The 23,483-nt window shown below is 43.2% G+C and overlaps 1 protein-coding gene across 13 annotated transcripts in view; it reads right to left on the bottom strand.

Annotated features, from left to right (window-relative positions):
• Positions 1–7,793: 7,793 nt before the first annotated feature.
• LOC117464534 (calcium-activated potassium channel subunit alpha-1a-like) overlaps positions 7,794–23,483 on the bottom strand; it is an 83,061-nt gene continuing 67,371 nt past the window's right edge. For 5 of the 13 annotated variants that reach the window (XM_071206851.1, XM_071206852.1, XM_071206853.1 and 2 more), the window contains 11 exons: positions 22,675–22,798; positions 22,067–22,291; positions 21,352–21,544; positions 20,330–20,443; positions 20,024–20,116; positions 18,958–19,088; positions 18,032–18,226; positions 17,291–17,409; positions 16,963–17,184; positions 10,755–10,783; positions 7,794–9,979 (listed from right to left, as the gene is read on the bottom strand). In XM_071206851.1, coding sequence (XP_071062952.1) covers positions 9,828–9,979; positions 10,755–10,783; positions 16,963–17,184; positions 17,291–17,409; positions 18,032–18,226; positions 18,958–19,088; positions 20,024–20,116; positions 20,330–20,443; positions 21,352–21,544; positions 22,067–22,291; positions 22,675–22,798 — 1,597 coding nt within the window. In that variant the 3' untranslated portion in view covers positions 7,794–9,827. The remainder of the gene's footprint in view (positions 9,980–10,754; positions 10,784–16,962; positions 17,185–17,290; positions 17,410–18,031; positions 18,227–18,957; positions 19,089–20,023; positions 20,117–20,329; positions 20,444–21,351; positions 21,545–22,066; positions 22,292–22,674; positions 22,799–23,483) is intronic. The other 8 variants (XM_034107026.1, XM_034107033.1, XM_034107035.1 and 5 more) reach the window with 3 other exon arrangements.

The following is a 23,483-nucleotide window of genomic DNA, read 5'->3' as shown; positions in this document are numbered from 1 at the left end:
CTGTCTTATAAGGTCCCCAGTGTCCTAACAGCCTATTAGGATGGAGAGATCTCCACCCCCTCCCCCTTCTTAGCATATCAGAAGGCATACATCTTCCGCTGGAGCAGACCTTTATGCAGAGTGACAGCTCCTCACACTTCAGTGTTTTCGGATCACCTCAAGTAGCTCAGATATCGGAAAAAATGAGCACACTTCCCACCAAGATGACCAAATGTAGATTGACTGAGGGTATCCGCAGGCCGCGGCACCCCGATCCTGCTCTCCTGACAGAACAGGCCTGCTGGTAACTCTCTTCATAAGAGAGAGCAGAGTCTGGAGACACATCACAGGGGAAAGCTGGCTGCAGACGTAAGGGGGGGGGGGGGGGGGTGTGGTGGTGTGGTGTGGAGCGAACACTTTGAAGCCATTGGAGGTGATGTCAAGTTTGCTTAGACTCAAGGATAGTGTTTGAATATGCTGGCCACTAATATGGCACCAGTATCTCTGTCCTCATCTCTGTTTTCTGTCACTATGTACAATCTGGGCTCGGCTCCTCGGCTCCTCGGCTCCTCGGCTCCTCGGCTCCTCGGCTCCTCGGCTCCTGACAATGTCTTTTCACATCATGTTATTGCACACTCGGAGCTGCAGTCAGCAAGCCGTCACTCAGCTTCTTTGTTTGAAAGTCAGGCCCGTTTTTGTCGTTAATGCTCTCGGTGCCTGCATAAAAGTGTTTGGAATGACTCTCTCTGCTTCCCAATCAGGGAACCCTTGGCAGTGGAGCTGGAAAGTACTCACTACACCCGGATGTACTTACATTCTCCACTATTTGACAAGTGGAATTTTGGGGTGATGAAATTTGAATTAATGACATAACCTGCTGCTCGGGAGTTCTCTTTATGCATATGAATCCAAATACCTATAATGTACACATCAGCACAATCTACCACTATATTCTTCCTGCCTCGGGCAAAAACACACTCAACCACCAATTTTCCTGAGCATGCAAATATATTTTATTCCCCTTGGGGTTGTTGTTTTTTTGGTGTGTAAAAGGTTGGCTCACCCTGAAACCCTGCTGGAAAGGAGCCTAAAAATAAATGTTTCACAGTTCTTGTAATTGCAAAGTTTATGTTAAAGTCATGGCTCAGCAGCATACTTTGCTCAGCCTGTGATCCCTTTAAAGAGTACTCAATCTGTCTGTCTAGACATTGTCTTGAGGCAGAAACATATTTTGAAGGTCAGACTAAAAAAATTGTTAATATCCTGTCTTTTTATAACGCAAAACTGAGAAGCTTTAGGACACTGGTAATGGATTGCTTTCATGGATGCAATTTCATAGAATTAAGGTAGTAAAATGTAATTTTTATTTAAAAACAGGACACTTTTTTCATATAAAGCACCACCCTTTTGCCTCTTACAATGTGTATCCATCACCTCCAAAGCAAAACACAACAAAAGCTGTCTAGCAGAAAGCGCTGATATTCATTTGGAGTATTTCAACCATTTTTGAGTCCATTCCTTCGCGTGTTCACAGAGGATAGAATCAGACACTGCTTTATGGCCACGGAGCAATCAGACGCAGCCCTCCAGTGTCTTCAGCTGACTCTTCTGGCCCTGTCAAGTCCTCCTTCAATCTGGGAGTCTGAGCAGTCGCGTGTAGGTTGACATGATTGCCTTTAAGCAGCCCCTCTTAGCCAGTGACACACAGCTGCAGCCAGGCACCTCCTCTGACAGTAAGAGCACCATGATGGATTGCCTTGCCAAAACTGCTGATCAAAGAAGGTCAAAGTTCAGATGTGTTTCTGGCTGCGCTAGGCATGTGCAATCACCAGAGATGGCTATTCCTCAAACATCCGAGTGTACGGTTGAATTTTTATTTCTGATTTTGCGAGTAATTATGTCATCAATTATCGGGATTTTATCAGATATAATAAAAGTTCATGTGTCAAGAATATTTGAGTTTATCGATCCAGTGGGTTCAACTGAGCTTCAGACTCATAATAATATACAAGCTTCATCTTTGACGCTTTGCCAATATTATAGCAAATACGGCTTACTCTTTGACCAGTTTTTATGCGCACATTAATAAACATAAAATGTCATCTTTGGGCTGCAGAAGCACTCTGCCGAAAAGAGCAGACATTTAAAAGTTTCTGACATGTGTCGCACTACCATTGAGACACTGCCACTGACGTGGGTGGAGCTGACAGCGTCCCAGCCACTGAAGATGGCTCTGGGACATACCAAGTTTGGTAAGTGTCTGCTCTCATTGTTGTCAGGATACATCCTAAGTGTCTCAAACAGCCTCATTAAAAAGGGGAATAGAAAACAGTTTTTGGGAGGAGTGATGGAAAAATGTTACTTAGTTAAACATTCCTGATTCTACACACTATTTAAATAAAGGAATATATTATCTAGTATTCATTAGTCATTTTAGTTGCATTTATTCTTGATACAGTGTATTGAGTATGGGCCAGATTTTGACAATAACTTAAAAGGGACCAACCATGTTGAAAAGTGGAAAGGGTGGTCACATGGTTACCAAATTAGTTGTTTAACGGCAACAACAACAAAAGAGCTAATGCCAGAAGTTCAGTTCTGATGTCATTAAAGTGTGGTTGGGGCTTTTACTGAAGGCGTTCAATCATCCCACAAGCATTTTTTATATACCATACTGGCGCCCTAAATATAAAATAACTGTATATTTAAGTGTGTCTAATGCTTAATAGATAATACACATGACCTAACAAGAGCAATTTCACAATTTGTGGCTTGAATTCTTTAAGATAACTTGAGCCAGGAAGAAATGAAGCAGAGTCAAGCATCCCTATCTAAAGATCCTGGCTGGAGTGGATGACTTTTGCGGTTGAGGTGACTAAGGAGTCTTATTTCGAGGCCAGATTCACATTAGTGACATTTATCATTGAGAGGGAAGATGGTATAATTAGCTTGTCAGTCTACTTTAGGCTGAGCTGGCGCTCTTTGTGAAGAAGAATGGACTGCAAGCCCAAGGAGCTGACAGCCAGTCGATAATGTGGCAATTAATGTCATAAATAATTCTAAAGCCAATTATATTTAAATGGACCTCACCCTCTAAAACAGCACTTTATTTCCTATCACTTTATGATGTGTTCTGTATGAAACAGCGGGAGCAGATTTTCCTTCTTTATTTCTACGTATGGCTGACATATGGTGAAGCCATAATGTGAGGCATAAAAATCAGAAGGGCCATGCAGGAGATTTATTTGTTGATTTAGTTTTCTGTTGACTTGCTGAAGCATCACCTGCGGTAAAAGGCAAACACAAAGTGCAAAACCACTTTTAATCAAAATGATATTGCCTCAATGTGGCTCGCTGTATAAAATGTCTGCAGCTCTTAAAGAATGTGAGTAATTTAATGGCAGTAGTGGTTAAATATATCAAATGCTCCCTGTGGCCTTGGGAGGGTCAAGCCCAGTGTGATATATAGAGAAGACTGTGATGGCTGAAGGTCGTGTCAGCTTCTTCTGCATAATGCATGAATCCTGTAACTCTCTCTGACTCCAATCTTCTGAACCTGAACCTTGGGACGAACATTTTACTAAGTAAATCAGCAAGCATGCTGGCATTTCTATTAACCTCCACTGTGGAGCTGACACAAACATGAATCACAGTAAATAATATCTTGCAAATTGTAAATCATGTTTACAACTTGTGCTGAGAAGTGATGCTATTGGATACTGCCAGCTGTTTGCTGTTGCTAATTTATTTGAACAGAAGAAAAAGCGAGTGTATTTTAATGTGGACAAATTTCAATTTAGCATAATAACAACAGGAAAGCACTGATTTCTGATGCTTAACCAAACCACATTTACTTCATTTATTTCTTAAACCAACCTATAAAACACATTTTAACAACATCCACATATTTTATTTTATGTTCTATCAAAGGAGCAATATTCTGTTATTATGCAGGCGGTATTTTGCTTTTGATGGGTGGTATTTCCCACTTCAAAGATGAAAATAGCCACAAGCTTTGATTTATGCACGCATGGAGTGAAACAAAAGAAAAGGAATTGTTGACCTTTACAGGGAACATAAAGGGTCAGTGCGGCAACAGTGCCTTACGGGCAAATTGCCTCCCAGTGCTGGCGGTCTGTCCTGAAAACTGGGATGAAATTCTTATCTTTTGCCATTTATTTTCTGTTTTGATGCTAAATGTGGAGGGGCATGATGTTTTTCTCTGTGTTTAGGTCACCTCGCAGCAGCTTGAAATAAAACAGAAGCCACAGTGGCTGATATGTTAACAGAAAAGTTTTCAATTTAAATTGGATTCATAAAAATATTGAAGTGGCTGCGGTGAGAATCTTTACTCTGTTTCAGACACTGCGTGCAAGTCTCCTAGCTCTCCTGCCCCCCTTCCTTTCTGTATCAAAGGGTAACCTAATGCAAAATGTATATGGCCCTTGGCACAGAAGATGGTGGTGCAGCTCTGTACAGGAAGATCTGTGTGCTAAAAGCTTGAAACATCTGTGTAAACACATGGCCTTTTTCCAACCATGTAGTCAATGTTCTCATAGCCTTAAGATAGATGTCCAAGGCAATATACCTTGCCCCGGGGCCATACTGGAATGGCTTTGAACATCTGAAAAACCTTGAGCTTCAAGCAATATCCACTCTCAATATTCCAACTTGACAGAATAGCATAGAAGAATTCAACCTATGGCTTTTATTTGACTCCTTTGTTGATCTTAGCATGGGATCGATTGAGCAGTGGACATTTTTTAGAAATGATAAGGATACAGGATTTGTATGATGCAGTGTACGATATTACGTGGTTATCTATTGCCAGATTATTTTAAAATGTAAGGGGTTTTCTTTATAGAACAGTGTTTGGAAAGAAGAAGACAAACAGAACAAAACAGAGAGGACCTTCTGCCTTTGTAGTTGTTCTTTAATTCTGTTAATAGCCCAAGGTAAAGATTTATCTGCTCTTGTCAATTTACCTCAGCCTCAATATAAAGCACCAAGGTCACTTTTTCCTTGCCTGGCCCACAGGATTAAATTGTCATGTCACTCTAATAGGCAGCACAGGGAATCATTAGTCCAGCTCAGCTGCCTGACTGATAGGCATTTCGGTCCAATCATGGGAGTGTGCCGCCACAGGCCAGCCAGTATTGACACTGTGTCAGGACGGAGAGGGGACGCCTTAATCAGCCAGGACACTTTCAACATTGATTTGACAAGCTGTCGTAATGACCCCTTTGTTTTGGTAAAGGATCACTTTTTATCTCGGGTGGCATTGATGCACTTGGAGTGTTGCATTGTCATGGAAACTATTATCACCAGCCAAGCCTGTGCAGCTGGACAACATATGTGTCCAGTGTGACTTGTAACTACATGTAGTTAATGTAGCTTGAAGAAAGGTCACTCAACAAATGTTATCTTCTTCAATTTATAAGGTGCCGCAATTCTGTGGAGCATCATTCAGTAACTTTTGAGCATCAGCAGACTGAGAGGACCTTTAGAGAGAACTACCAATACTATAATAAGGCTTTTTGTAAAACACAACATAATATTATGTCTAAAATGATCAAGGTGAAGTATGTCGAAAAAACGAAATAATATAGTATGTCTGTCGTTTTTTTCTGAAATGTCAGAGTATGTCAAAAATCTCATAAAGAAAATGACCTTATATACTATGTCCGAAAAAAAAGTAATAGTATCCTATTTAAAAATAACAAAAATCGACATATTATGTCAAACATATCAGAAAAAGGTCACAGTATAGTGTGTCGAAAATAGTTATAGCAAAGTTTTTTGAAAATATCAGAAAAAACATCATAGTATATAATGTCAAAAATATAAAAAAAGGTCATAGAACATTTACGTTGAACATTTCAGAAAAACATCTAATTGTATAGTGTTTCGAAAATATCAGAAAGAAAAGCCATAGTATAGTTTGTAAAAAATATCAGGCGAGACAACATAGTATAGAATGCACAACATTTCTGAAATAAATTACCTTGTATAGTATGTCGAAAATATAAAAAGAAATGTCTTAGTATAGTATGTCTAAAATATCATTAAAAAGATCATAATTCAGTATGTTGAAATAAAAGTTATGGTATACTATTTAAAAAAAATCCTTTGTCATAGTATACTATTTATAATCATTAAAATATAACAAAAATCGACATTGTATAGTATGTTGAAAATAACTGAATAATGTCATAGTATAGAATTAAAGAATATCAGAAATAACGTCATAGTATGTCCAAAAACAGTGTTTGAATACTACGAAATTTAAAAATTCTATAATATTTCCTTGCAGTTGATATAGTAATCAGGTGGGATGTGTGTTTGTATCAAGAAGGTGACGGTGCCGCCGGCAGCAGGATCAGGAGAGCAGCCCTCTGTGAGGTGTTAGACTGTAAATATTATTGGCATGTTGACAGTCTCCCGCAGTTTCATGGTGTGCAAAATCGTTAACAGCCAACATGATGGGCCCCCTCCATACTCAAGGTGAGAAAGTGGAGAGTGTTTTTATCACCATTATCCAGAGGGAGCTGTGCCGTGTCACGTGATCAGAAAATGCCCTATGTCCTCACCAAAGGAGAAGGCTTTATATATGAAAAATATGTTTTTCCCATGAGCTATTTGAGTATAGGGCAGAGGTGGGAAGTAGTGGAGTACAAATACTTTGTTACTGTACTTAAGTACATTTTTCTGGTATCACTCCACTACTTATATTTCCGATGTCTTTTTAATTTTACTTCTTACATTTTTAACACATACCTGTACTTTTACTTCTTGCATTTAACAGGTTTGTTACTTTAGTTCTAATCTGCGTTTGGTGGCATGATCATTATTATTTAGAGTCATTGCGTGCCTATTGATTTTGAACACGTTCCGTGTATCCATCATTTCCTGGTCTTCTCTAAAGAAGAGCGACCAATGAAAACGGGATCCGGAGTCGAGGCTGATCCTCTTGCTGTAGTCCTGTGTCTTGGATCCTCTATCCTGAGTTCTGGATTAAGTCGTGGACTTCGGGTTGTGGCTCGGCCTGTCTCTGCGGTCCTGCCTGGGTCTCGTCATGCTGCTTCCCTGATGGCTTCCACAGGATTGTAGCTGACATCCTCGTGGATTCATCTTCTTATTACAGACACATGCATTTCCTAACATTCGGTCTATATGCTGTAAAATGTATTGTTTCTTGGATTTACACACGGCATCTATTGCACGTCTGTCCGTCCTGGGAGAGGGATCCCTCCTCTGTTGCTCTCCCTGAGGTTTCTCCCATTGTTCCCCCTTAAACTGTGGGTTTTCTCTGGAAGTTTGTCCTTGTACGATGTGAGGGTCTAAGGACAGAGGGTGTCGTTTTTCTCATACTGATATTCTGAACAATCTGCGCTGTTGTATTAGCTGTAAAGTGTCTCTACTGTTGGCTATTTTTTATTATATGTACAGCACTTTGGCTCGACCAAAAATCTTTATAAATGTGCTATATAAATAAAACTTGATTTGAAAACTGTCATGTTGCCGTTGTTCAGCATCGAAACATTCATTAGCTAACAATGACATTATTGTTCTATTAATATAAAATGAGGTCAGTTACTCTTTAAAACTGTTGGTAGTTGTGGGTACTTTTTACTTAAGTATACATTTCGAAGTACATACTTCTTTACTTTTACTTGAGTAAAGAAGTTTAGTCAGTACTACTTTTACCAGAGCATTTTTAAACACGAGTATCTGTACTTCTACTTGAGTAAAGGATGTGTGTACTTTTGCCATCTCTGGTATAGGGCAAATAAATAACATGACACCACGCAGAACACAATACATCAGCTTTTAATTTGTGAAAATACAAAATGAAATCATGTACAATTTTATGTACAAGCCTATTTGTACAAGACAATAAACTGTAATCATTAGTGGGTGTTATGACATGGTCAGAAATATCAACTTAGCACTGTCATTGTATCCACAAGTCAATGTGCTAAAAAGAAATTGACAAAATAATACAAACTAGACTGCAATGTTGAATGTCTCTCCACCCCACAGGTACTGTCAAACAAGAACACACTAGAAAGAAATATTTTTACATTAAGCTTTACAGATTTCTTTGAAAAGAACATAAAATGAATTGCTATCAGGCGCTGCTATTGATGATGGATAATTTAAAAATAGTTTTAAGACTTCAAATTATTTACTACAGTTATCTCCAGGGAATTACAGAGACATATTAAGAATTTCAAACACTACATAAAAAAAAACTCAGCAAAGAGAAAGGTACATTTCTCCGTTTCGTGACAATAATACATTGAGATTGAATTTCAAAGCCTCTTTTCGCAGTAGTGGGTCTTCTGGAGTCCTCCGTTGGCTTCAGCACTGCCCGGCACATTACTGGCACTGAGGGATGGATTTTCTCTGTGCCACTAAAACATTTGATAAACTCTTTGCACATCCAACATGAATCTTAGCCTAGACTGCAATGCATCCTGTGGATTGAGCTTGGGAAGTGTTTACCTTTCTTTCCCTTTCATTGATTTTGTAGTAAAGTGACAACAGTGCCAATATAGCTGTGTTTTACAATTGAAATAAGACAAGACAAGATTAATAAACACACTAAGCTCTCAACACGTGCTTGTACAAAATGAAACCAATGGATCTGTGCTTCATTTTATGAAAATATCAGATATGTAATTGATCCCCAACATCAATCGGAACACTCATATAGCCAAATACAGTTTGTATGATAGAGCTGTTTTTTTAATGCATCTACAGAAAGCATGACCATGTCGGATTTTGGCATTAAGATTGGTCATGGAGGACATAAGCACTGAATGGCCTCCAAGACAATCCTGTGTCAGGCAGTGCTTACTGCCAAAGGAGGACTTAAAGATGCCCACTGCGATATGAGGCTTTATCATCTACAGACTTATCATATGGTGTCATGCTTTACCATAGCATTTAGCTTTTTTCCCTAAAGTAAATTAATATCTCTGTCACTGTATTATAAACGGTCTGAGATTTTTGGTTATATTCTAATGTCAACAAAACAGCTCTATCATATTTAGCTCTAGTTACAAAAAAAAAAGAAATAGATAGAAGATTTACCCCTGAAGAAACCTTGCAGATACTTAAAAGCTTTACATACGATTTCTGGGTTTTGGACATTGCAACCAAACAGCGACATGAAAACAGTTATGACAAACGACTAAAATGCAAAGATAAGACGTATATAAATGGATAGAGATAAGGCTGGAGCCAAATGCCATTTACACATGGACACTGGCCATCTTAACTGTCACAAATGTTGTGAATTAGCTCAAAATGGCAAAAGAATCACTGAGAGTCGGTCACTAACAATGCCATTGTGGTGGGATTGCAGCTGGATGTAAAATACACATTTGAACATACTGTAAAGAAGAACTCTGCAACACTGGGTAAAGTCAATGCAGTAATAGTAGTTGTTCATCAACAGCTAAAAAGGCAACTTTTACAATTGCAAAACTTGATCCAGTTATAATAATCACCTCTTATAGTAGCAGAAGTCGTTTTTACATTGCTGTTTCCTTCGAATGACCCTCATTCCCCAAAATGGAACAACAAAAGTAGTCTGGTCACCACTAAAGATTAGCTGTGCAAGCTAATGGTTGAGTGGTGGCGGCATTTGACTGATGATTGTCTTGATGTGTATGATTCTAAATCTGATCGTACAATAAGCTGCAGGGGTGAATGAGGGAAGCGATTTGTGTTCGTCTCACCTAAACTCAACTGATATTTAATTTGCAGATGAGAAGATGAACTGAGTCTGACTCCCACACGATGAGTCGAGCGTCCAGATGTCAGCGCAGGGCCAGATCTCAGCACTCGTCCTCCGCTTCTCTGATGGGTGGAATCAAGCTGCTTGTGGATTTAAACTGAATGACTTGGTTGATGGAGACCGTATTCACAGGCTTGATCTGTATGGTCCTCAGGTGGGTATCCTCCGGCTCATCTGTAAACCATGTCTTTTCTGAGGAAAAACAAAATCACATAGGGACAGTTAATGCTTCATAGACTACAATGTCAGTTCTTGTTCATGTGCACAAACAATGTATATTCAAATAACTTCTTGTTTTCATTGAGTTTTGGAAATTTGGCCTGATAAAAATATGCTTTTAGATGTATTTTAATGACGTCCCATTGTCCCAGTTTCAACCTTTTCAAACATTTTGTATCATAGTGCCTTTGAAACATGCTTTTTTGTTGGGTCAGCAGACATGCAGGTCACCTGTTAAATACAATATGTTTTCAAACTTCACTGTACCACAATATGAGTTAATACTTTTCATTTACATTTCATACTGGCAAGGGTTTTGTCTTTTTGACGGGCTTCAGGCTTTTGGCTTGATGCGACTTTCTTTTCTTATAGGAGGAAATTAATATGGCATAATATATCGCTGGTGATTCATCCACTTGGCAAGTCCATGGTCATGCATTTTCATCAACATGACTTGAGGCAGTGGTGCTGCAGTACGTAAACACATGTGCAAGTAGTTGCCAATAATAAAACATCAAACATGATACAGAATAAAGTGAAAGAACATCAAACCATTCAGTTGCAACCACACATTCTGCAGTCCAACCTACAGTGAGATGTACTGCTTAGGTTATAGCCATGCGGTCCTGATGCAGTCATTTGGAAACACTAAACTACTTGGCTTTCTGTCAGAGGGCAAAATGTCAGCAAGGACATAACCGTGTTCAATGCATTATTTAACATCATGCATAATCATTCACTTCCATACCTTGGCCCACTCTACTCATCCTTGTTGCACTTTGAAAAAAGAAAGTAGTACACCTAATGTAAGCTAAAGGGAAAATACTAATATGAACATTAATAACAGATACTGCACAGGGGTGTAAAAACAGCAGATGCTCTCATTATATATGGATGAGAAGAAGGTTAAACCGTAGGGGAGACCAAAAACTAGAGAATGCAATTCCTGAAGACATTTCTAGTGGGAATGCTTTATGCTGAAAAGCTGCCGCTAAACTGCTATGCTGAAATGTAATGTGTAAGAAGAAAGTGAAGAATTTAGATTGAAATGATACATGAACACTGGGGGCTTGAATGTGTGATGAGAGAAGAAAAGAAAGTAAAAAGGCTTGGAAAAGCAGCAGAATAATTGAACTGCAAACTTTTGAACTAACTTGATGGCGAATGATCTGTCACCATGCCAACGGCATTGGATGACATCCCATACGCTTAGATACGTTGATGGCTGCATCGTTACCAAACCTGTGAAGATTTGGGCCGTTTGGAGCATTTTCACTGAAGTTATGAGAAAACCGCCGTTCTCATTCATAACACTCCGTTCGATGTCTCACCATGGGATGCGCCTCAACGCGTATGCAAACAGAAGCATCAATCTCATTACGCCAATCCTGATTGGCTGGTGATCTTGACGTCTACGTCAGGGAATCCACCCACCCTTTAAGTAGCTTGCGCTACGTCGCAGCGTCATTCAAACACCTCTTCTCGCTTCAGAGCACATCTCGAATATCAGTAACCGGGCTAGCTTAACGGTCCACAGACTGAACCCAAGCTAACATTCGGTCGACGGGCGCTTGCCGGTTACTTTTTTGCTTTGCAGAAGAATTGAACAAATATTAACACACCAGTTAATATTGTAATCTTCCCCGCCGTTTTTTCTTTCGGAATAACGGTAAGGTTTGATTTTTTCTTCAAACAGTAACATACCTGTTGCTAGTTTATCCCTCCGCGCCGACACCACGGCGAGCGAGGACGGACTCTTCTCTCCCTCACACCAGAGGAGACGGAGATAAGAAAGATATTAACACACCAGTATATCTTTTTTGGGAAAAAAATCTACCCCCTCGTTTTTCCTTTCGGAATAACGATAAGGTTGGATTTCTTTTCTCGGTAACATACCTGTTACTAGCTTGTCCCTCCGTGCCGACACCCCGGCAAACGAGGATGGACCCTTCTCCCTCACACCAGAGGAGTCGGAGGCTCGGCTCTGCGGCTGCAGGTTTAAGATCTCGAGCACGGACTCACACCAGGTCTGCTCGTCCTGCCTTGGGCTGGAACACGCCCATGAAGCTATCGATACCCCCGGTTCGTGCGGGCATTGTGCCCGCTTCACCATCAAGAGCCTCCGCAGACGGCTAGCGCGCCAAGCTAACCTGTCGGGACAGGACCCCTTCATGTCCGTTGATTCGCCGGCCGGCAATCGGGACATGGTGGCGACCGCCGCGGAGATTGAGCCCCGCGCTGTGTCAGGCTGGGGCTCAACAATGGCGGTAGCCGTGGAATCGGAGCCCCGCGCCGTGTCAGGCTGGAGCCCGGTGGCGGCAAGAGCCGCGAGAGCGGAGCCCCGCGCTGTGTCAAGCTGGACCTCACCGTGGTTCCACCCGCGGAGGATGTCCTACAGCTGGATTATATGGAGGAGGATGAAGAGGATGCCTCTGAGTTCCTCTTATCCGACAGATAAGCACGAAGATGACATCTTCGTTTCATCTGCCCAGGCTGCCAAGCCGGAGGCAATGTCCGCTCCCCCGGGCGAAAGCACACCAGCTTCGCCCTGCCTCAGTATGGACTTGCAGGCCATGTGCCAACGCGCTGCGTCCAGGCTGGACTGGACATCCCCTGGCCTGAAGTGGCCAAGGAGACCTCCAGATCTCGCTATGAGGGGAAGAGCTTGCCCCAAGCAGCGAGGATGAGGAAGCAGCTTCTCCCAGTCTTTCCAGAGATGCTGGACGAGGCGTCGGTCTCGTGGAGAGACCGCCCTTTCAGCAACAAGACCCCAATCCAGGGTGCCTCTTTGGACTGTGACGGCATGGAGAAGCTCGGCCTGCTCCGCATGCCGCCCATGGAGCCGCTGGTGGCAGCCCACCTCCAACCACGGCTGGCTTCGGCACCAAGCAGGAACCCCACGGTACCGGCAAAGGCAGACCGCTTCCAGTCAGCAATGACCAAATGAGCCTATAAAGCCGCAGCTTTGTCCACCAGGGCGCTCAACGTCTCCTCGCTGCTGACCACCTACCAGGCGGAGCTCTGCGAGGACATTATGGTCAAACCTGAGCCTGCCCTGTGGGACGAAATCGCAGCGATCACGGACATTTGTCTCCGTGTGCAGTGCTGTGCAGTCCAAGCCACGGGCAAAGCACTGGGGATAATGGTGGTACAGGAAAGAGCCAGGTGGCTTACCCTGACGAACCTTCCAGACCGGGAAAAAGAGGACGTCTTGGACATGCCTATTGTTCCCGAGGGCATATTTGGCTCCGCTCTAGCTTCGATGCAGCAGCGGTGTGAGTCCAAAAAGAAGGAGGATGAGGCTCTCCAGCTTTGTCTTCCCCGAAGGGTCCAGCCGCCTTCAACGGCCCCGCGGCAGTCCTTCGCTCAGGCTGCCTCACGTCCTGCCTGTTTCAAGATCCCGAAACAGCAGAGGCCACAGCCCACCCCGGGTCTCCAGCCCACACACGAGGCGAGGACAGACACAGAGGGCAGACGACAGAGATGTGACATCTCCACTCGCTTTGAGAAGCGAAACGTGGAGGATGCTCACAGATTCTGCTTGGGTTTTCAAGACAATAACACAGGGTTACAGGCTCCAATTCGCTGTCACCCCCCTTCACTTTTCGGGCATTCTGCATTCGCAAGCCCGGGGAGAGTTGGCCCATATTCTAGAGCAAGAGATCCTCTCGCTACTAGACAAGAAGGCTATATCTATAATACCCTCCGAACAGAGTCAGAGCGGCTTTTATTCCAAGTATTTCCTCGTTCACAAACGGGGAGGGAACGGGATTCGGCCTATACTAGATTTGAGTGCTCTGAACAAATATCTCAAAAGATCCAAATTCAGAATGCTCACTCAGACATCTCTGTTGCGTCTCGTGCGCCAAAACGATTGGTTCACATCAGTCGACCTGAAAGACGCGTATTTCCACATCCCAGTATATTATCCACACAGGAAATATCTGAGGTTCGCCTTTCAGGGTGTCTGTTACGAGTACAGAGTACTTCCCTTCGGTCTGTCTCTCAGCCCACGGGTGTTTGTACGGTGTACGGAAGCCGCGATAGCCCCGTTAAGACAACAGGGTATTCGCCTGGCAACTTATCTGGACGATTGGCTCCTTCTCGCACAGTCGGAGCAAGAGGCTATTACGCAGACGAATGTCCTCGTAAAACACCTGCTCGACCTGGGTTTTGTAATAAACACAGAAAAAAGCATGTTGTCTCCAGCCCAGACTGTACTCTTCCTGGGCCTACGCCTGAATTCGGTGCCCTTTACAGCCCGCCTGTCAGCAGAGAGAGTGAAAGCCTTCAGGGCTTGCCTCGCTCATTTCAAGCCACGCAAATATGTTCTCTTCAGATCATGTCTGCGGTTACTGGGGCTCATGGCGTCAGTCATCCTGGTGGTACGACTGGGATGCTTACACATGAGGGAGTTTCAGCGCTGGGTAGCTGCCCTCAGACTGGACCCCGCGCGGAGAGTGATGGTCACTATGAAATGCGTAATGGCACTGCGCCACTGGCTGCACCCGACTTTTCTAGTACGGGGCGTGCCTATGGGTGCTGTCCTATCACGGAAGGTGGTCACCACAGACGCATGTCTGACGGGCTGGGGGGGTATATACGAACGCGATTTAAACGCACCGTTAGGCGTGGACGCGCTCGCGCACGCTTGGCCTCCGGTCCTTCTGTACGCGTTCCCACCCCTGGCTCTGATACCCCCAACTCTGGCCAGAGTGAGAGAGCAACGCCACACACTTATCCTGATAGCTCCACACTGGCCTGCAATGTACTGGCTGGCGGAGATATATCAGCTGCTGTGCGGGCAGCAGCTCCCGCTACGCAGGGACATACTGTCTCAGGCGGGGGGGGGGGGCGATTTTTCACCCACACCCAGAGCGCTTGGCACTATGGGCCTGGCCCGTGAGTGGTATAACCTGAATACAGTGAGACTCCCTCAGAAGGTGATAAACACTATTCAGAGTGCGAGAGCTTCCTCCACCAGGTCCCTCTATGACTGTAAGTGGAGGGTGTTTGAGGAGTGGTGACTTGAAAAAGGACACATCTCTTTTCAATGTCCTGTCGGGGTGATTCTATCATTTCTACAGGACCTGATTGATAAACACAGAGCTTTCTCTACGATTAAAGTGTACCTGGCTGCTATTGCTGCATGCCATGTGGGCTTTCAGGGAAAGATGGCAAGCCAACATCCCTTGGTCTGCCGTTTTATGAAAGGGGCTCGCAGGCTCCTCCCTCTTTCCAGGTCACTGGTGCCCTTATGGGACTTGGCAGTGGTTTTAGATGGGCTCACTCGACCTCCATTTGAACCCCTGGAAGAAGCTGACATGAAACTCCTGTCACTGAAGACAGTGCTGTTACTGGCTCTGGCATCTGCCAAGCGAGTCAGTGACATTCATGCGCTCTCTGTACATCCTTCATGCACTCAGTTTGCCCCGGGGCAAACGAGAGTGTTGCTGAAGCCCAAACCTGCCTTTATACCTAAGGTGGTTGGCTCATGTACCCCCATTGACATTGAGGCATTTCCTCAACCACTGTGTTTCTCTGAGGAACAGCGGCCGAATTTGGTGTGCCCAGTCCGTGCTTTACGCATCTATATGGACAGGTCAAAAGAGTTTCGATGCAATGACCAACTCTTTGTATCCTGGGCTAACCCTCATAAGGGCAAGCCCGTTACCAAGCAACGGCTCTCCCACTGGATTGTGGAAGTGATTGCTCTGGCTTATACGAGTCAGGGTTTGCAGGCACCAACGGGCCTGCATGCTCATTCTACTCGTGGACTGGCTACATCCTGGGCTTTGTTCAAGGGTGTTTCCATCCAAGACATTTGTGCAGCAGCGAGCTGGTCCTCACCGCTCACTTTTGTCCGCTTTTACAGGCTAGATGTCTCTGCTCCAAGTGTGGCCCGCGCAGTGCTGGGCCCCGTGTTGAGACAGAGTTCTGCCTGTTAAGTTCTGGTTGTTTTTGGTGATTTTCGAGATAAGCATGTCTAGTAATACGGGAGTTTCAATATCCCATAGTGAGACATCGAACGGAGTGTTATGAATGAGAACTATAGGTTACCTACGTAACCCCAGCACTCAGAGTAACATGAAGTGAGATGTCTCACCAGACAGCCCTTCTTGCTAAGGCGAAACGAGAAGAGGTGCTTATTTTGAATGATGCTGCGACATGGCGCAAGCTACTTAAAGGGTGGGTGGATTCCCTGATGTAGACGTCAAGATCACCAGCCAATCAGGATTGGCGTAATGAGATTGATGCTTCAGTTTGCATACGCGTTGAGGCGCATCCCATAGTGAGACATCTCACTTCATGTTACTCTGAAAACTGGGGTTACGTAAGTAACCTATAGTTTCATGACGAGCATTGTGTTGCCATGGCAACGGCATTTGAAGAAATCTGTGGATCTGAGGATGATGTTCAGTATAACATAGCCTAATGTACTTATTAAAGACGTATTACAAGTGCGATTCAAGTACAATAAGGTTCAGCTTCAATGTAACTATAGAAAAACAAATTTAGACCGAGCAAAATGTGTGTCTCAAAGTGTACCTTAAACAAATTGTTTATTCAGATTGCTTTTAACTGCAAAGGGCTTTTGGATTGGTTTCTAAGGCTGCTTTCACTACTGCATTTTTGTTGATTTGGTCTTGAGCAAGAGAAAAAAAGATAAATCCCCTTGCTACTCAGGAATGACAGAATTACTCAGGTACTGCAGTTCTTGGCATAAGTGTATGGACAAATTGGCAGCCCCTCGGAAAGACAGAAGCCCTTTGGGGGGGCCTTCTCTGCCCTATGTCATTGGGAAGGCCCAACCACACTGTTCTGAATGGGGTTAAACGCACACTTAAACATACAAGTAATACATACAAACACAGTAAGACACAAATACACACATGAACACCAACACATGTTACTGTCACTTTGCAAAAGGACAGTAACGGGTGGCAGGTACATACTTTTGTTTGTCTCGTGAGTCCCTACTCTTGACGCGGTTGGTGCGGTTGGTGGTCGGTATAGAGTGGACGGAGGAGCTCTTTTTGCTGGAGGAATGGGACGAATGGGAGGAGTGGGAGAGGCTGGTCCGAGACTGGCCCGCGTTGTGGTCAAACTGCATCAGGCAGAATATCAGGTCTGAGGGCACCAGCTCAAACGCATAGGGAGGATTCGTTATGACATACCTGGAAGGGGAAAGGAGCAGATGGCAGACCGGTTCTAAATTTAGCAAAGGTGGAAACAAAGGCTGTTTTAAATCTCAATGCTAGGACACATTAGGTCCATACTCACCGTTTGGTACATTGGCTTTGTTGGTTTAGGTGTGCGTCCCGTAACCGATAAATGCCAAAGCACAACATGTTGTAGGTTTTCAGGGCTTTGCAAAACAGATCACCGTAACAACCCCCATCCTGCAAAACAATGACAAAAAAATCCTAAATATGTACAGTACAGTCTATATTTTCACAAAAGCAAAGATAAATATATCATAATCATCAATTAGAAAGAATGTATAAACCTCTAGCATAGAAAATAAGTCCTGAACTGATCATTGTTCATTTGATAGAGGTAGATTTAAGTAATAATCCTACTGGCTTGTCCACAGCAGAATTCAAAACAACAACAAATGACACAGTAGAGTCCACAATATTTTTTTAATAAAACTCTGATATATTTCCATTATTGACCAACGTCAAGCTGTATTGAAAGTGCAGACCTATTCCTAAAGGGAATAATTGAAAGCTTGGTAAAATACTGCATATTTTTAAATATATAAAAAGTGAAATTATCTTTATCACATGCATGTGCGTAGACTTTTCTTTTTTCTATTGATTGGAAAACATCATATTTATAAGGCTCATACTGTATGAGTAAGAAATGTTGGGATGTTTTTATTCAATGCTCATACCCTTAATTGAGGATGACTAGAATGGATTAAACTCACCTATTTTTGGACACACAATCCCTTTCACTACACAACACAAGCAGACAGAGATGTGCTGAGTCCAGGGGGGACACAGACCAGTCTCTTACCCCCAGGTCGGCGAAGGGCCCGTCGTACAGGGCCAGCTGTGCCACGCGACACCTGTCCCTGTTCGCCAGCGTCTGTGGTGTGCTGTAGCCGCCTCGCAGCGCATTCTCCTCTGCCAGCAGCCCCTCCAGCTCCGGCGTCGCCCCGCCTGTTACCAACGTCCGGATCAAGGTGAGGATATTGTCATTGAAGTATGTCTAAAGGAATGAAGGTAGAGAGGGGATAAATCCTTCAGCAAACGCCACCACAGTCACAATTGAACCTTCTCAGAGTGCCGGCCAGGCCCGATGATGCTATCTAACCGTGTCACATCGCTCTACACCCAGTGAAGAGAAGGAGAATCCAATTACTGCAGGTTACCCAAATACCCATCACTCAACACAGGAAGTCCTGGCACACATTCAGGCTGTCCAGGCATTTCTTACAGCAAAAAAACTGACATTTATGTAGAAACTGCATGAAAAGACTGAAGATATACTTTCCCCAATGAAGTTGCTATCTTTTAAATTACATTCAGTTACGGCTTTGTTAATTTAAAAAAGGGCAAGTGTCTGTACCCCGGTCTCTTGTCTCCCCCTGCTTGTACGGCACAGTGACATCTCCCTTGGCTGCTGACAGCGCTATTGACTCAGATGATGGATGAGGGCTGTCCATTAGGTAGCATTACCTTTGTCTACACTGGAGCGCACTTGAAGGCAGCTTTGTTCTAACCTCACTCAAACTGAAAGGGAGACAAGTCAAGCCATCAAACCCAGTCTTGTCAACTATTGTTTTAACATGAGAGGAGAAAAGAGTTCCCACATTTTGGGGAGGGGCTGATATAAAAACACAAGATTTCTGGCATATTTTAGATCATTTACGGATATCATATGTCACTGCACAATAAACTCAAAAACTAATACTGCCTGCTAAATCATGTTCGACTTACAGCACTCATTAGGGAATCCAACACACTGACGGCGAAGGCTGTCCCACAGGCAAACGGCTGGGTGAGGTATAACTCTGTGTCAGGGTCGTCATCGTCATCTTGGTCCAGGAACTGAACGTTTGAGTCGTTCACTATGGAGATAAACATGAACATTTTATTAACAATTTGTATTTGTACTTTTCTCTGTTCTACAAACCAGATCTCATGGAAAAGTTTTGTGATTTTAAAGGATGGATCTTGTGCTTAAGAAGCAGGCACTTGATTCACGTGAAGAGGAAGAAACGGAAGTAAAGTAGTTGTGCAACACAGTCAGAAGCTGCAGATATGGACTGTATTATAAATGGACTGTATGGTTCCAAAAATGCTCCTTAGTTCGTAAATTTGGACAAAATTGTTTGAAATGTCTGGCATTTTAGTTCGGCCTTGTAGCTAACTTGCCTTTGCTACATTCCATATCCAGGACATGCACACTCATGACACCATGCATATTGTTGAAGATTCAGGCCTTGACTCAAAGTCCTCATATAGTCAGTATCAGAAACACCAATATGCCATTGTTTGTCTTGTAAATCCAAGACAGAAAGTCCAATTAGTTGTACTAGCATGTCAAAACCAATGAAAGTATCTCAGTGCCCGAGAACCTTCTTTGAGGATAAAAACACATGCAGAAGAATGAAGAAAGTAACGATGTAAAATGTAGTTGGAGAACTGCTACTTCTGTGAGGACAGGATTACATGTCAGTCATATCGACAGTGCAGAGATGAAAGTAAGTGCGCGGGCCAGAGATTGTGATCCGACAGAAGATGCTATAAGAACAGCTACAAGGACTTCTGATGGATCAAAGGCCTTGTAATTCTTAGACAAATCAAAAAGAAAAATGTTGCTTTGAGATAAGGGGGCCAAAACAAGACAGGCAATTCCAACCACAATCAAGGGGAAAATGTGCTCAAAGTGATGCCATGGGAATGGACTGAGCCTCTAGTGCAGCGAGAGAAATCAAAAGGAAGCTGATATGGAGGCAGCAGCAGTAACAACACTGCAGAACAGGACAGAGGCGCTTCTTACCAAGCTCAGTTATCATTTGTATGCTGGTCCCACTGCTTTTATCCTGACTGAATGAAATCACAGGCAGTTTTTTGCCTGGCTTTGCTAATGGTGCTAGACAAGTGTTGAGGAAAAACAGTTACTGGAGCATGTCAACAAGGGACAAAAAAAGCAGTAAAAAAACCTCCACTTTTAGTACGGTTAGTCAAGTGTTGACAGCCTCTAATTGCAGAAATGGTGTTCTCAGATCTGTTTACAACTATTCAACAGGCAACAGTAGAGCTAGCATATCAATCAGCTGACAGGAGAGAACAGCAGCAAGCATACCTAGCTCTGTTATGATGGGAATATTTGCTCCCGTGGTGACGGAAGTCTGCCTCACTAATCCATGGACTGGGCTGTTTTCAGGAGAGGATCTATCCATCCCGGGTGGTGTAAAACCTAAATGGACACACATAATATAAAGCACATCTGTTAATGCAATATTCAATACTTCATCAGAGGCTACAAACCGGCGTATCAGCAAAACTAATACGCCGGGGCTTTTCCATCCGTTCCCGGCCACTGCTATGGCATAAAGTTGCTGAGTGCGATTTTACAGTATTCTTGACAAGGTCCAATATTAGTCTATCCATAATAGATGTGACGTACTTCTCATTTTGCTTCCCTTAAATGGTGTGTGCATGGACACGGAAACCTTTTACACACACACAAAAAAGTATAGAGAGTAAAGAGCCAGGAAATAGAAAATAAGCGCCGCAAGATTGAATTCAAATTGACTTGACATTCCTTGCTTTCCTCAGAGTGACAAGTAAGCACATTAAATCAGTGATGCTGAATGTATAATACATAGGCCGTGTTTTGACATCCATCACGTACTGCTGACTAAGGCAAATGCGAGGTCATCCATGTATTAGAGAAATAATGACATTGGCAGGATTTTTTTTTTACCTCAGGTCAAAAGGTTTCTAAAAGCATTTCTCAGTGTCGCAGAATTACCATTATTGATGGCCATCTCAAGCTAACCGAGTGCTTCAGTTGCTGTTTTGAAAGCTGTAACATGCAATATTCATAAATTATACACATTATGTTCCTTTTACAAACAGTCCCATGAAGTGAAAAATAAATAAAAGCCAGGTGAGGCATTTTAGCCAACACTGTGCTTGTTGCCACCAATTAGGTTTGTGAAGAAACCAGTTGTTGCAGTAACCTGAGGAACAGTCACTAGGGTTTACTGTCAAATGCACTGACACCAGGTCAGCCAGGCAGCACCCAGTGAGGGATATTCTGTGTGCCAGGACCCTGTCCCTTCCAGGCGGTGCAGTGAACTATGATAGGGCGCTCCTTACCTTGGGAATTAGCCTGCAAGACCCCGATGCTGTCGTCAAACAGCATGGATTTGATGTTGAGTGACGCCAAGATGCATTCCTTGTCCTGAAGTGATGCATCGTCAATATTGTTCTGATTGGCTGACAGAATGACACACATGTCGCAGAGGTTGATGTTTACAGCCCTCAGATCTGCCCGACTCAACGGCGTGCCCTTTGAGAGGAAGTGAAGGAGAGAATTTGTAATCTCACCTGTATGACACCAAGAGGTGAATGAAAATGCAGCAACTTTAAAGTACAGCTTTCATCTTTTTTGGGAGGGAAAAAGTGGTCCTGACTTGAGCTCTAAGTTAGCTTTGACATTTTAAAGATTTAGCCCAAACCATCATTTTTCAAACCTAAATAAAGCGTTGAGTTGCTTAAGCATATCTTTTTTTAATGCAAAGAATACATTTTGATTTTGCAGGAAAAACTGAAGGACCACTGTGGGAAAAATGTCATTGAAAACCACCTAAAAGTTAGGAGATATTCCACTTATAACCACACATGTCCACATCATGGCAGCCCAAGTGGAAAAGTCAGGGGATTACTGTACTGTATAGAGCCACCAGAATACATTGTTTGGTGACTATATAAAAAAAATCTGACATCTGAATTAATTTCATGCTAATCTGCCTAGTATTCAACATATTTCATTCCAGATGTTTATTCTATCTGGGTGTTTGGTTATACTCACAGGTAAAATGGAGACCTTTGGAAAATTGTGAAGAGTTTCCCACTCCCGCTTCAGATACTCCAGGGAGCCGACAAACACAATGTGCTTCAGCTCATGGTAGTGGAAGTTGCTCGCTCTCAGAGGCATGACGAAGTTTCGGAGACCGATCAATGCTGACTTCACATCTCCGAATATGCACACGACCACATGGCCGCTCAGAACCGTCATGGCTGCCTCGCTCCGGGTCTGAGAGGGAAGGAAGAACACACGGTTTAAAACATATATATCATTATATATGTATACGACATAAATGTGACATGTAGTGGCTTTTTTAGCAAACGTTAGTGCTTTCTCTTCTATCAGTTGCCTATTTAAGCTGTCAAATATATTATGCAGTTCATGACTGCAATTGACTATGAAAGTAATTTGAAAAATGGCATATGTATTAGGACAAGAAATGTTCTATGTACAGGGAGCCCATATAGCAAATGATATGTCAAACACCTCATTACAGAGTGTTTAAGTGCCCTGTCAACCTCTGATGGTACTTTGTGACATGACACATCTGTCACCGGGTAGAAGAGTGTCAGGGACAAATGACGTGTGCCCAGTAAAAGAGCAGAACCCACCAAGATGACCTTCTCGATGTCTTTGGACGGGCACCAGTGAAACATCCCTGTGGAGTCGTATTTCTTTATGTTCTCGTCCATGCTTTCCATCTGATCGTTCCCCGGGATGACAAGCGGGTCATGTCTAATCAAACAAAAACATGGGGAGAGGGAATGAAAAAATACCATCACCATAAACACAAATTAAATCAACTAGTTCTTGGCATTTAATAAAATAGAATAAAGAATAGAAATAAAAAATAAATAAATATTAAAACAGCAACACAGCATAATTCACAAATTAAAAGCCAGTCTGAAGAGGTTTGTTTTGGTCAGTGTTTTGAAAGTGGGGGGGTCGGTGCAGTCTCTGATGTGTTGTGGAAGGGAGTTCCAGAGGGTGGGGGCAGCGATGGAGAAGGCTCTGTCCCCCCAGGTTCGGAGCTTGGTTCGTGTGGGGATAGAGAGGAGGTTCGCTTCTGATGAACGAAGGCTGCGGGAGGGGGTGTAGTGGTGGATCAGGTTGGTGAGGTAGGGGGGAGCCTGGTTATTGAGAACTTTGTGTGTTAGCAGAAGGATTTTGAAGTGTATTCGTTGACGGACAGGGAGCCAGTGCAGGTTTTGAAGGACGGGGGTGATGTGGTCTCTGGAGCGGGTGTGGGTGAGGAGGCGGGCAGCGCAGTTCTGGATGTATTGTAGTTTGACTTATAAAGCTTAATTCTTTGATGATTAACCTGAGAATATAATCCACAAGCCTGCGTAAATAATAATACTGATGAAAGATTTTCTACAAAAAGAAATATGAGGTTGAATTAAAAAAAAAGTAGCTTTCT

Source organism: Pseudochaenichthys georgianus, chromosome 19 (genome assembly GCF_902827115.2).
Source record: "Pseudochaenichthys georgianus chromosome 19, fPseGeo1.2, whole genome shotgun sequence".
NCBI classification, from domain to species: Eukaryota; Metazoa; Chordata; class Actinopteri; order Perciformes; family Channichthyidae; genus Pseudochaenichthys; species Pseudochaenichthys georgianus.
This window is presented reverse-complemented; position numbering and strand designations above follow the sequence as displayed.